Consider the following 13,004-nt stretch of genomic DNA (forward strand, 5'->3'; position numbering starts at 1 on the left):
TGGCCCCCCCTCACTTTTGGATTTTTAATAGTTTATCAGTTGGACTGATTTGTACCGTTATCAGTTCGGTTTCTAAGATATTCAAATCAAAGAACAAAATAGGGGACCAACTTAACGACAGCCCCCCCCCTCAACTTTTGAATTTAAAAAATAAAAAGTGTATAGGTCGATAATGTACCGTTTTCAGTTTGATTTTTACCATTACCGTTTTCCAGTTATTGACCGTTAAAAATATGGCGCCAAAAATTAAAAAAAAACACTCAAAAATTTATTTTTTTAAAAAAAAAAAAATTTCTTAACGTACAAACGAACGATTTTTTTAAATTTCTTAACGTACAGAGAATTAATTTTTCTCTCTCTTCCTAATAAGGCCTCAAATTAAGTTTTATCTAAAAATATACACACATTTGTAAATCGGCCTACCAACATAATAATTTATTTCAATCTAATTTTTTTTTGGTATTTCTAAGCCCTAAAGAGTAAGTGGTCTCGATTAAAAAATTCTAACCCTAAGCTGAGTTGCTTGCAGGATTTTACTAATCTAACCATAGAAAATGCCATGTTTTTATTTTTTTGATTGAACTATTTGGAATAACATTATTCGTCTGAACCCCGGGTCTTGACTCCGGGTTTAAACCGGATCTCGATCCCGAGTCTGAACCCCGGGTCTGGACTCTGGGAATCCTGGGTCTGTGCTTGAGGTTCGTGCTCAGAGCTGCTTTAGTCAATTTTTAGACCCAAACACCGGGTCTGGGTTTTACAAAACCAACCAATTAACAACACTAGGTAATGGAATAATGTGTGGTGTGAAAAGTATTTGGAAGAGTAGCTAATTTTTTTTTAAAAAAATTTAAATATGAATTTTAAAACAAAAAAAAAATAAGAAAAGTTTTCAAAAATAATTAAGAAGTGTGGAGAAATATATCATTTTTTCTATAAAATCACATTTTGTAATTATATACCTTCTCAGAGCCCGATCAAATAAGTTACAAATTTATTAATTAATATTACCAAATTGTATATGTTCCAAGATACTTTGCTAAAATTATAACTAAATTTAGCGAATCTATTAATCGGAATTATTTATAATTTCCAATTACAAAAATATGATATTTATTATGAATAATCTCCGTTACAAAAATATGATATCTATTACAAATAATCTCCGTCACAAAAATATGATATCTATTATAAATAATCTCCGTTACAAAATATGATAGTTTTTCCTATCATCTTAATGTATTAAAAAAGGAGGATCTCAACCCAATGTTAATATTTTGCCAAACTAGAATAGCCCAGATTTAGATGCAAATATTTTGCGCCTGCGCCATCATGTATTATAATCACATGAAAAATATATTCAATCTTATGGAAATCGCTTAGCCCAGCTGATATTTTAATAAATTTTTGGCAATTTATCACCATTTCCAAAGCTATAAATGATTATCATTACAATCAAAAGACATTTTGATACCCTATTAGATTTTATCTTTCTACGGTCCTTCCCCAAACCAAGTTCAACCGGTTATGATTAAGAGTAAATACTTTCAGTTAAAATCGATTTTATTTGATATCCATATCGATACTTTGTGTCAATTAAAGATAACGTTAAACTAAATAAAAAAAATAACAATTAAAATTTAGAAAATACATGAAGGTATTTACTCTAAGCTGGTGACAAATGTCGAGTTATGGCATTTAGACGTGAGTTCGACTCCAAACCCCAACTTGTTACCACTCGTCACAAAATATGTCACGAAATAATATGGAACAACAAAAAATTTTGTAACGAAAATGACAATCTTGGTGACAAGCTTTTTTATTATATAAAAGAAATCTAAATTATTATTTATGTAACACTTCTGCGCAACGAATTTCTGAGATGGAACTTAAAAATTAATAAATATATAAAAAATCATGTTTGTAGATGTTTAACTACGAAGGTCAGATATAGATACTATCGTAATTTATGAGAGACATCAAGCATATAATAAATTTTAATAAAATTAACGAAGAAACAAGCACATTTTTAATAAAATCGTGTTCATAATTTTGTTAATTAAAATGTTAATTCCATTTTATTTAGAAAAAAAACTTTTTCGCGTTTCACAAATAAATTTTCCAGGTTCCGAGATAAACAAAAAATACGAAAAAATTTCATTATATATTTTAGTCACAAATAGTTTAATAACTTTTTTTTAGAGAAATCATGTTAATAGCATTCTTAGTTATCCTTGAGGTGTTCCTATTTTGCGCCTCAATTTTCCGCTGTAGATAGTACTTTGGAAACGACACAACTAGGAGAGCTTAACCAAAAATTTACTTTTGAATTTCTAAAATCTCTTCAAGACCAAAATGCTGGCCACAAAAATGATATTCCTATAACGAATCAAAAGAATGTGATATTTTCACCTTTTAACATTGGTCGTGCACTGACAGTTTTAATGTTGGTGGTTGGAGGCCAAACGTTTACTGAGTTGTATAACACTCTACATTATGGAGACATACTTCAGGAATCCTCTGGAATAACTGCTAAAAATCAGGAAATTCTACATTCCGCTGTCCACAAAGTTACTCAAACTCTCAAAAGCTACGAAAACGTAACCATAGAGATATCTAACGGAATATATCCGGATGAAAAATTTAAAGTTGATCCAATATTTGTTCAAAAAGTGTCTAAATACTATGAAACGCGTGTGCGAACTCTAAATTACGAATCTCAAGCTGATGCAGCTGTTGTGACAATCAATTCTGATGTTTCCAAGTTTAATCAAGAATTTATTACCTCCTGGATCTCTTGATTCAGGCACGAAAGTTGTCTTGGTTGATACTATCTACTTTAAAAGTAATTGGGGAATTCCTTTTAAACCAAAGTGAGTTGAGTTTCTAAACATGATGTTCCAATTGAATTTTTTTTTTTAATTTTCAAATATATTTTAAAATATTGTGAGGGATAATTTACAGTTTTATGTAAATTTTTAGATTCCAAATTTATGCATATTCAAAGTTGGACAAACAAATTTCTTGTAAAAAAAATCATGTATTTTAAACTTTGCAAACATTTTAATCTAATTTGACTCAAATTTTGTAATAGCAATCGATTAGCTTATATTTGTTATTCTTTTATTGAAATGCAATCCCTATCTTTTGTAGATTTGCCAATGTAGTAAATTTATCAGTGAACCATATTAAATGAAGCGAATCATTTCGACTATTTTATAAAAAGGTTGTTTGGTACGTGACAGGTTAGCCATCTTATCCTCATCTGTTGTCCTGGAATTGTTTCTTTGTTTAAACATTTCAAGCTGAAGTTCTTCTTGGATAACTATGTCACTGAAGTTTGCGAAGAAATGTAAGTTTCTTGGGAATACATGACGAATCTCGTTCCATGAGTGTCAGGTTGGTCTCTTAGTATCTCAATACGAGTATTTCAACAGAATATAATTTTTTATAATACTTGATGTGCGTGGAGGGTCTACCACCGCCATATAGTTTTCCATCCGATAGCATCAATGTTTCCACTCAATCGATTCAAGTAGAGCAGTTTATGTCAGAAAATTGTCTTCAAAAAATCATTTCGGCTCCGACCTGTAATCATTTTGTTTCATCGAAATGTCAATCAGAATCACATTTCATTCTAAATCTCACACCTTTCACTTATTAATTTGTAATTTTCATATCTTGTCTTAAGATTTTATTTAAATTCAAGCCATTTTTATTAAAAACAGTTTTTCTTTATATAAATTTTCAATTTTAATTTAAATTGTAAAAATTTAAATTTAGAGAAACTATATATAAAAACAAATATTTTACATTTTGGAAAAGTTTGAAATTTTGTTGAATCTATATATGAAGATAACTATAAGAAACTCTTGATTAAATTTGAGATTTAAATTTAAGAAAACATTGATAATATATTCCTATCTCAATCTTAAAAGTTTTATTGATATTAAATTTTACAAACGTATTTTTGATGATGATTGAGAAAATCAAATTAATTAAATATATTAATAATTATTTAATGTTGGTGTTTATATTGTTTTCATAAAATAATTCATTTTTTTTAAAAAAAATAGGCTGAATTTACTATCTACATATAAATATTGTTTTATATCTATATACAAATATACTAAATTTTCTTATATAGACTCACTTCTGTAAAGACTTTCACGAGAGATGACGGAAACCTCGAAGAGGTAAAAATGATGTTCGGTGCTAATGAGGCTCAATATGGTGAAACGCAACTAAAGAAAATTGGAAGCAAACCAAGTTCCATCCCGGATCAAAAGATCAAAATTCTCGGAATTCAATATGCCAATCCCAATTTGGCCATGTTCTTTGTGCTTCCCGAACAGAAAGGATTGCCAAATTTGATCAAAGTGCTGCTGTCTTTTAAAACCTTAGCTACACTAATAAAAACGGCGAAGGAAACCTTGGTAGATATTACTTTGCCAATATTTAAAACGAGCTACGATGTCAGTCTTCCTGAGACCCTAAAGAACCTGGGTCTTAGAAATATATTCGAGTAAATATATATATATAACATTTCGATCTCTTACACTGCTTTATAATTAGATAATAGAAATAATTAAACGAAAAGTATTTATTCGTTAAAAAAAATTATATCAGCTTGGACCGGACCGGCCCGGCCCGGGTTTTATATTTTCGGGCCCAGCCATGCCCGGATACCGGCCCGGCATATTTAAAAAAATTAACATAGGCAGGGCTTGCAGGTCACTGATTAGAATATAAGATTTAATTGATGATAAATGTCAGTTTTCTATAATGATTTTAAAAAAATTATTTACTTCTTCAATTTATTTGTTATATGATAATTAGAGGATCAGCTGATTTTTCCGGCTTAACAAAATCCGATAAATCTTCCGGATTGTGCATTAGCGAAATATTACACAAGGCGGTTATTGAAGTTAACGAAAAAGGGACAGAGGCGGCAGCTGCCACTGGTGTGGTTATGGTAAAGTTATCTTTACCTATCACTAAAAGTTTTACGGCAAATAGACCCTTCCTCTATTTTATAGAAGATCTTACAAATGGAAATATCTTGTTTATCGGAACTTATATAAAGGGTCAATGATGGATGAAATAGCTCGCCAAAAAACTAATCTATTAAATTTATTTGGACTCTATTTTAAAACATCGCTTACTTTTGTCAAACAAGAAAGTTTTACTTTTTAAATATAAATTTATATATGCACTATAATAGAGAATAAAGTTAATTTTCCTAAAATAATAATATTTCCTTTGGTTTTTTTTTACTCCTAGAAAAATATATTAAATATACATACATTTTTTAAAATATTATTTATTTTTTAAATATTATATTCTTTTTAAATCATAAAATTTAACAATGCGGCATTTTTTCTTCTTCTCCAAATGAGATATCTTTTAGTGTTATTAAAAGATACTTTTGAAGAAGCATAACTAGTTATTAGTTATAGTCATATTTCAAAAGTAACTAGTTACATTTGAAGTTACTTTATGGTTCTTATGAAATTTAAAAATGATAAATTTAAATTCTAAAAATGGGTATCAAATTATGAATTTGTAGTAGTAATTAATGATATTACAAATACATTTTTTTTAAATGTTAATTTATCAGCATCCAAGTCTATAGCTTATAATAGAACTGTAAATATTTGGAGTTTTTTTTTGTCAAGAAAATTGTGATAATAAGAATAATTAGGGAAAAGTTATTAGAAAATTTATTTCTTATTTAATTATATTATACGTATCCGATTGTATAATTTGGAAAACACATTAGATTATGTAATTTACCTATTTTTTTTTTAAAAGGCAAAAAATTCCTGGACATGAGAAACTAGGATAAAAGTACCTTAGATTCTTCTATTTTCAAAAAAAAAATTTAATTAGCCTATAAGAGAAAAGGGTATTTGATTAATCTCTTGTTGAAGGAATTGGTACATTGATGATATTTGCATTATTATATTTTGTTTCTCTTTCCTAGTCTTTGTCTCTTTAGTATTTTATACAAAAATTATTTAATTCTTAGACATCTAATTTAGTAAAATTTTAAAACAAAAATTCATTTATTACTTTAAGAAATTCCTGAGTATAAATATTTCCAGCAACTTGAGGGCAAAAAGAATATGGAAAATATTGTACTAAATTTGTAAAGAAATATAATATTAATAAATATTTTTTCTTTCTTTCTTTCTTTCTTTCTTTCATTCTTTCTTTCTTTCTTTCTTTCTTTCATTCTTTCTTTCTTTCTTTCTTTCTTTCTTTCTTTCTTTCTTTCTTTCTTTCTTTCTTTCTTTCTTTCTTTCTTTCTTTCTTTCTTTCTTTCTTTCTTTCTTTCTTTCTTTCTTTCTTTCAAACCCAGCAATGTAACAATTTGGACGGGAAATTGTATCATTTGTTGCATATCCTTTTGTTAACAGAATCAAACATTTAAATTAAAAAAATTTTAAATTATTTAATTTAATTATTTGAAATATATTATTTAGATTTATACATGCACATTTTTTTAAAATTAATATTTTATAAAGTATTGATTCTGAGGGTCCTAAAGGCTTCCAGAGAAGATGAAAGGGGAAGATGGGCGTAAAAGTCTAATAAGATGTGTTATTTTTCAACTGTACCATCTACTTATTATATATAACATATGTTCAATAATCAACTATATTACTCATTTTTTTTAAATTTAATTTGCTATACATCTTCCTAAGAAAATTTCTAAGATCCAAAACCAGTATACGAAATTACTTTGTTATTAAAACTCTAAGAAGTATATTCAATGAAGACATCTTTTACTCATTTGTTTAATATTTATTAGATAATAAAGAAGAGAAGAGGCATTGATTTTAAGGATAAAATAGGAAGTAATATTAATGTTGATGATATATTTTAGACAAGGGGAAAATGAGGCGATAGAAAGAGTTGATTCGCTAAACCAAAGTGAATAGTTCAAACTAGGCTCTAAGAATATGAATAAGTAATTGTAATTCTGAGATATATTATGAATAGGTAATTGTAATTCTGAAATTTATTATGAACATAGAAAAAATTTAATCTTATAATATAAGATATTTTATTTTAGAAAATAATAGAAGCTACACGTGAACGTACAATACGACCCAAGATAACTCTTATGGTATCAAATTTTCTACTGTAATTAGTGATAAAATTATATATAGGTATGGGTTCCCGATAATAAAGGAATAATAAATTAATTAATAGTTATGTTGCTTTTTTTTTATCTCGTGCTAAATAGTTTAAATCCTCTAAAATAATAAAGTTTAAAAAAATAATTATAAATTACGTTTTAAATTTTGATAAATTTCCATCCGCCAGATGGCGTTAGTCTAATATTTTTTTTTAAAAGTTATTTATATAATACCATAAGAAAATGAATCTAACTTCTATTAATAGAGTAATATTTAAAGGATGACCAATCGTAAGTTCTTTCCGCCTTCTCTCTCTTCTCTTCTCTTTCTCATCTCTTCTCTTGTATGAATAATAAATGACAAAATATCAAATTTTGAATATTAGTTCAAGAGTTTTGCATATTTCAATTTAAACCCGATAAAAAAATTGTAACATAGTTTACCCTAAATTTAGAATGTCAGTTACAGAAGCCAAATATGGCTAATACTAAACCATGTATTTTAGAATTTTAGTTTTAAAAAAAAATCAATAATCTATATTATTGATAATTAAGTCTTTATACAAAATGTACAAATTAATTATTTATATTGAATTATGTTGTGCTTGTGGGTTAAATATATACATTAGGGATCTAGAAAATCCAGACTTTCAGCAAATTCGTAGAAATTCCTGTCAAGTACAGCGCTCATCTTTTAAATCTAGAAAGGATGATATTTCTTGAATCATAAAGAGGGAGTTATTTCTGCAAAAAATTTTCATTTATATAAAGTGGTACATTGACTTATTTTTCTTACAAATTATCAAAAAAAAAACGCAAAAATTATTAGCAGAATCGCCTGAATATCATTGGACGAATTTTTTTTTAAAAAAAAAATATATAATAAAATAATTTAAATAAATTAATAAATTTATAAATTTAGGTTGAAAACCAACGAGAATATTGCTCAGAATTTTAAAGGAAATTTTACTTAATTTTTTGACGAAGGGTAAATTTATATTTATATTTAAAATAAGCGAGGTGTTAGATCAAGCTTAAATGAATTTATAGATATTTTTTTTGACGAGCTATTTCATCCATCTAATCATTGAAATTTTATGTAAGTTCCGATAAACAAGATATGCCCCCTTGCAAGATCTTGTACAAAATAGAGGAATGGTCTATCGGCAGTAAATCTAGGAAAAGGTAATGATGATTTAAATCCTATAACCACACCAGTGCTAGCTGCTGCCTTGGTCCCTTTTTCGTTAACTTCAATAACCGCCTTGTGATATATTTCGCTAACGCATTATCCTGAAGAGGTTCCTGTTAAGCCGGAAAAATCAGCTGATTCTCTAATTATCATATAATAAATAAATTTGAAATAACAATAATGAATTATTTCATTTAAATATTTTTTTCTATTAAATAATTATATAGTAGTGTTAAAGAATTGAAATGTTTATATTACTTGAATATATTTCTACCCAGATTTTTTAGAGTATCTGACAGAGTGACATCGAAGCTTGTTTTAAATATTGGCAATGTAATATCGACCAAAGTTTTCTTTGCCGTTTTTATTAGTGAAGTCAAGGATTCAAAGGATAGCACTTTGATCAAATTTGGCAATCCTTTTTGTTCGAGAAGCACAAAAAACATGGCCAAATTGGGATTGGCATATTGAATTCTGAGAATTTTGATCTTTTGATCCGGGATGGAACTTGGTCTGTCCTCAATTTTTTTTAGTTGTGTTTCACCATATTGAGCCTCATTAGTACCAAACATCATCTTTACCTCTTCGAGCTTTCCGTCATCTCTCGTGAAAGCCTTTACAGAAGTGAGTCTATATAAGCAATTAGTATATTTTTAAACACACACACATATATATAGTAGATAGTATTATTGTTATTAAAAATATTCATATTTAAAAAGGATAAGTTGAATTAGAGATGAATAAATTATCAGTTTCCTGCAATTTTTAGCAAATTTTAGTCAATTTCTAGATTTTAAAATGAAATTTGCTCTATAAGAATTTTATGAAATTATATTTTTAGAATTGGTAGATTTATTATTTAAACAAAGTGGAAAACAGTTCATTTGAAACACAGAGTATAGAAAAACTCACTCTGGTTGAAAAGGAATTCCCCAATTACTTTTAAAGTAGAGAGTATCCACCAAAACAACCTTGGTGCCTGAATCAAGAGACCCAAGGGGTATTAAGTCTTTGATTAAACCTTTACTAAACTCGGAAACAGATTTAATTTTCGCAATCGCCGCATCAGTTTGAGATTCGTAATTCAGAGTTTGCACACGCGTCTCATTATATTTAGACTTTGAACAAATATTGGGTCAACTTTAAATTTTTCATTATTTCTGGCAATCTTAGAAAGTCATATTACAGCAAGACCCCTAAAATACTCTATCCAGCAAAATAGCATAAAGGAAAATAGGAGTATACCAAACCTATTTTTGGGCAAGAACCATAACCAATACATCGGCCTGTTGAAAATACAGAGCTAGTGGGAAGTAGATAGTCTGATTAAACATATCATATCAAATGGCGGAAAGTTTTACGAAAGAAAGAAAGAAAGAAAGAAAGAAAGAAAGAAAGAAAGAAAGAAAGAAAGAAAGAAAGAAAGAAAGAAAGAAAGAAAGAAAGAAAGAAAGAAAGAAAGAAAGAAAGAAAGAAAGAAAGAAAGAAAGAAAGAAAGAAAGAAAGAAAGAAAGAAAGAAAGAAAGAAAGAAAGAAAGAAAGAAAGAAAGAAAGAAAGAAGGAAAAAACAAGAACTTCCTTTATCAAAAATTACACAACTCGAATATTAACTATAATTTGGCTAACATAACTATAAATAATATATAATTCTAAGAAAGAAATTATCCCTCATTATTTACATAATATTTTATATATTGCTTGTCGAAATATTTATTGACTTCACAATTTATATTATCAAAGTATTCCCTAATACATAAAAGTATTACACTTGTAAAATCTAAAAAGTAACTAAAATTAAGGCACTTTAGAAATTTTATAAGTGTTTTTTATTAACAAAGTATATTGCTTTTGAATTCGCTAAACTTCTACGAGATATTACGAGAGACCGTTGTTAAAGGATTCATAAAAAACAAATTAAGAGTTTTTTATTAGATTAATTATTTTAATTAATAAATTCATTTTATTATATTAGGAATATCATAGATTTATATAAATGTATATCACAATTTTAAAATAATACTTTGAACGTTAAAAGTAAAACATAAAAAAAAATGCTCTATTTTTTAATGATTATAATCTATAAGTTTTTAAAGAAAAAACGGTGGAGTGATTTATTGGTGTTATATGCCATGATTTTCATTTTTTGGGGGTAACATGGAACTATTGATCCCTGCATTTTGTGTATGATAAATGTTATTAAAATCTATATGAATAATTATTGTGTATATCAATATTACTATATTTATTGTGTTATTCTTTGTATGACACGAAAACAAAAATGTAATAAATGTCTAGAAGATGATAGGCCAAAATTGCATGCCCATCAAAAAGCTAAAATGTCTCCCGCGTATTCTTTATGAAGCTACTTCCAGACAATTAATTTTCCTATAAAGCTGTTTCCTTAGCCGCCATATTTTTAGCAATATAGAATTGATTTTTCTGCATAAATGGCCGAAAATGTGTTCTAGGCACAGCTTAGCAAAATACGAAACTTCACTAGAAGGCGTTCTTATGGAAAAAATATGCAGGAGATATTTTAACCTTTTTTGTGGAGGTTGTTTTAACCTATTCATCAACTATACATTGTTATTCATAGTTTTTCATTCAACAAATATAATATTTATTATGATTACAAGATTTTATTATTATAATGATAATTCTTATTTTAACACTTAATTTACTTAACAATCATTTGCTCACTAAAAAAAATTTTTCAAACCTTTAATATTGAAATAACTAAATTAATATATAATAAGTCAATTCATTTTTTTAGCTTTCCTTTGAACTCCTTATATCTTTTCCTTTGAACTCCTTAAATCAGCTGATAGTCATCTTGAATGGTCAGAATCACTCCCTAGTGGAAATCAATATAATAATGATACAAATATTTAATTTAAATGTAAGATGCTTTTTTTTGCCAAACTTTCCTTTTCATATCATATAGCAAAATAAAAATGAACTAACAAATAAAAATAGAACAATATGAAATGGTGAGGCAAGCATATATATTAAGAAAAAACGGGTCGAAGATGAAGGGTCATTGAAAAATATTTAAATGACAAGCTCGACTACGAAGAGGTCTACGAAGACCGCTTCGTAGTCCGGTCCCGATCTAAGACCGAACTGTTAACCTTCACTAGTTACCATTAGATTATTAAGCGAATCTCTTTAAGATATGTTCCAGAAAAATGATGAAAGAATTATAGCGAATTGAAAAAGAATTTTTTTAGAAACTTAAAGATCCTCCTGGTTAGCATTTAATCGAAATGGAAATACAGGAATCCATAGATCAAAGACTCTTATAAAACTAAATCATTAAGATCAGCTGTTCTTAAACCATTCTATAAATAAGGCCAAAACTACACGGGTAAAAGGTATACATAAAATAACCATGAATAATGCTAGATTTAAAATAAATTTTAAAAAACATGATTTTTTTTTTGTTTTATAAAAATAAGAATTTGTGAGATTTTGGGATATCGTTTTTTTTTAAATGTTTTTTATAATTTTTTTAGGAAATCATTTAAAAAAAGGAAAATTCTTGATTTCCTGATAGGTCATTACTGGGTTTCTTCCATATCACTTAAGAAATGGTAAAAAAAATCATATAGAATAATCCTTTATTTGCACTTATAAAATTCATTTAGAACATTATAATACTCATTCAACAATATTTTGTGAAATTACAAAAAATGGGGTAGAATTGTGGTAAAATTGAGTGTGATAGATTTTGACGTTAAATTATGATAGACATCTTAATGAGACGATTCATTCATTTAAAATACATTCTGATGTGTCTTGCTACTTTCAAATTTTATACATGATAAACTCAACTATAAAATTCGCTTATAATCTCTTTATAATTTCAAATATAATCAATTTTAAAAAAATTAAAAAATTATAATTATATTTAATTTTAATTTTTTTGTTTAAAAATTTATATTTCAAAATTGGGGTAATATATAAATCTTCTCCTAATTTATTATTAAGCAATTATAAAATTATATAAAATGGCGACTGTAGATAGATTTTGGAAGGAGAACCTTTGAGAGAAAAAGAGAGCAGATAGATTTATTTCCCCGGGGAAAAAAAATGATTTTGTGGAATTTTGGAATTTTCTTTTCCCAAATTTAAGGAAATATTTTTAAACTCCATCAAAAAGTTTAGATAAGGGTTTAATTTATTATGTAAAAAAAAATGCTGCAGAATAAATCATCCAGGAAATCAAGTAGTTTCAGTTCAGCTGAAAAAAAAAACATTTAAAATTCTTTCTTTCTTTCTTTCTTTTTTTAAAAATTGTTAATGTTTATATCCCTTAAGTTTCAGAGGAATCGAAAAATATCTTAATTTGGGTTTATTAGTGGAAGCTACATCCAAATCAATTTGGAATTAATGTAATCCCATGAATGCCAGTTAAAGATTTTGAAAGTGAACTACCCAAAAAATTTGAATGGGGAGGGGCTCTCAGAAAAACCCAAATAATTATTATAAAATTTTTTTGACAAATATTAGCAATTCCTTTGCAACCGGATATAGGATAACCACTACACTATGTTACTATCATTGTGGTGTGTTCGATATTCATATAATAAAATGTGAAAGTAAAAATAATAATAATAATATACTTGTTGTATAGCTCCGTGAAGTTGGCCTAACGATTGAGAG

At 27.2% G+C, this 13,004-nt stretch overlaps 1 protein-coding gene and 1 long non-coding RNA gene across 2 annotated transcripts in view; both read left to right on the forward strand.

Moving 5' to 3' along the window:
* LOC135929188 (uncharacterized) overlaps positions 1-13,004 on the forward strand; it is a 39,795-nt gene that overhangs the window by 12,419 nt on the left and 14,372 nt on the right. The window lies entirely within an intron of this gene.
* Positions 1,994-8,418, forward strand: LOC135928065 (serpin B4-like). Its single transcript, XM_065464397.1, has 4 exons — positions 1,994-2,873; positions 4,148-4,525; positions 4,840-4,975; positions 8,299-8,418. Exons 1-4 carry the CDS (start codon positions 2,755-2,757, stop codon positions 8,416-8,418), a joined length of 753 nt encoding a protein of 250 aa, XP_065320469.1. The 5' UTR covers positions 1,994-2,754.

This window comes from Gordionus sp. m RMFG-2023, chromosome 4, assembly GCF_954871325.1.
Source record: "Gordionus sp. m RMFG-2023 chromosome 4, tfGorSpeb1-WG-v2, whole genome shotgun sequence".
NCBI classification, from domain to species: domain Eukaryota; kingdom Metazoa; phylum Nematomorpha; class Gordioida; order Chordodea; family Parachordodidae; genus Gordionus; species Gordionus sp. m RMFG-2023.

What these genes read in the sequence shown, in the direction of transcription:
- LOC135928065 (XM_065464397.1), top strand. Translation starts at nt 2,755, where the DNA reads ATGTTTCCAAGTTTAATCAAGAATTTATTACCTCCTGGATCTCTTGAT. An exon ending in GGTCTTAGAAATATATTCGA is followed by an intron (nt 4,526 to 4,839) that starts GTAAATATATAT and finishes TATGATAATTAG; the next exon opens with AGGATCAGCTGATTTTTCCG. An exon ending in CTGCCACTGGTGTGGTTATG is followed by an intron (nt 4,976 to 8,298) that starts GTAAAGTTATCT and finishes TGTACAAAATAG; the next exon opens with AGGAATGGTCTATCGGCAGT.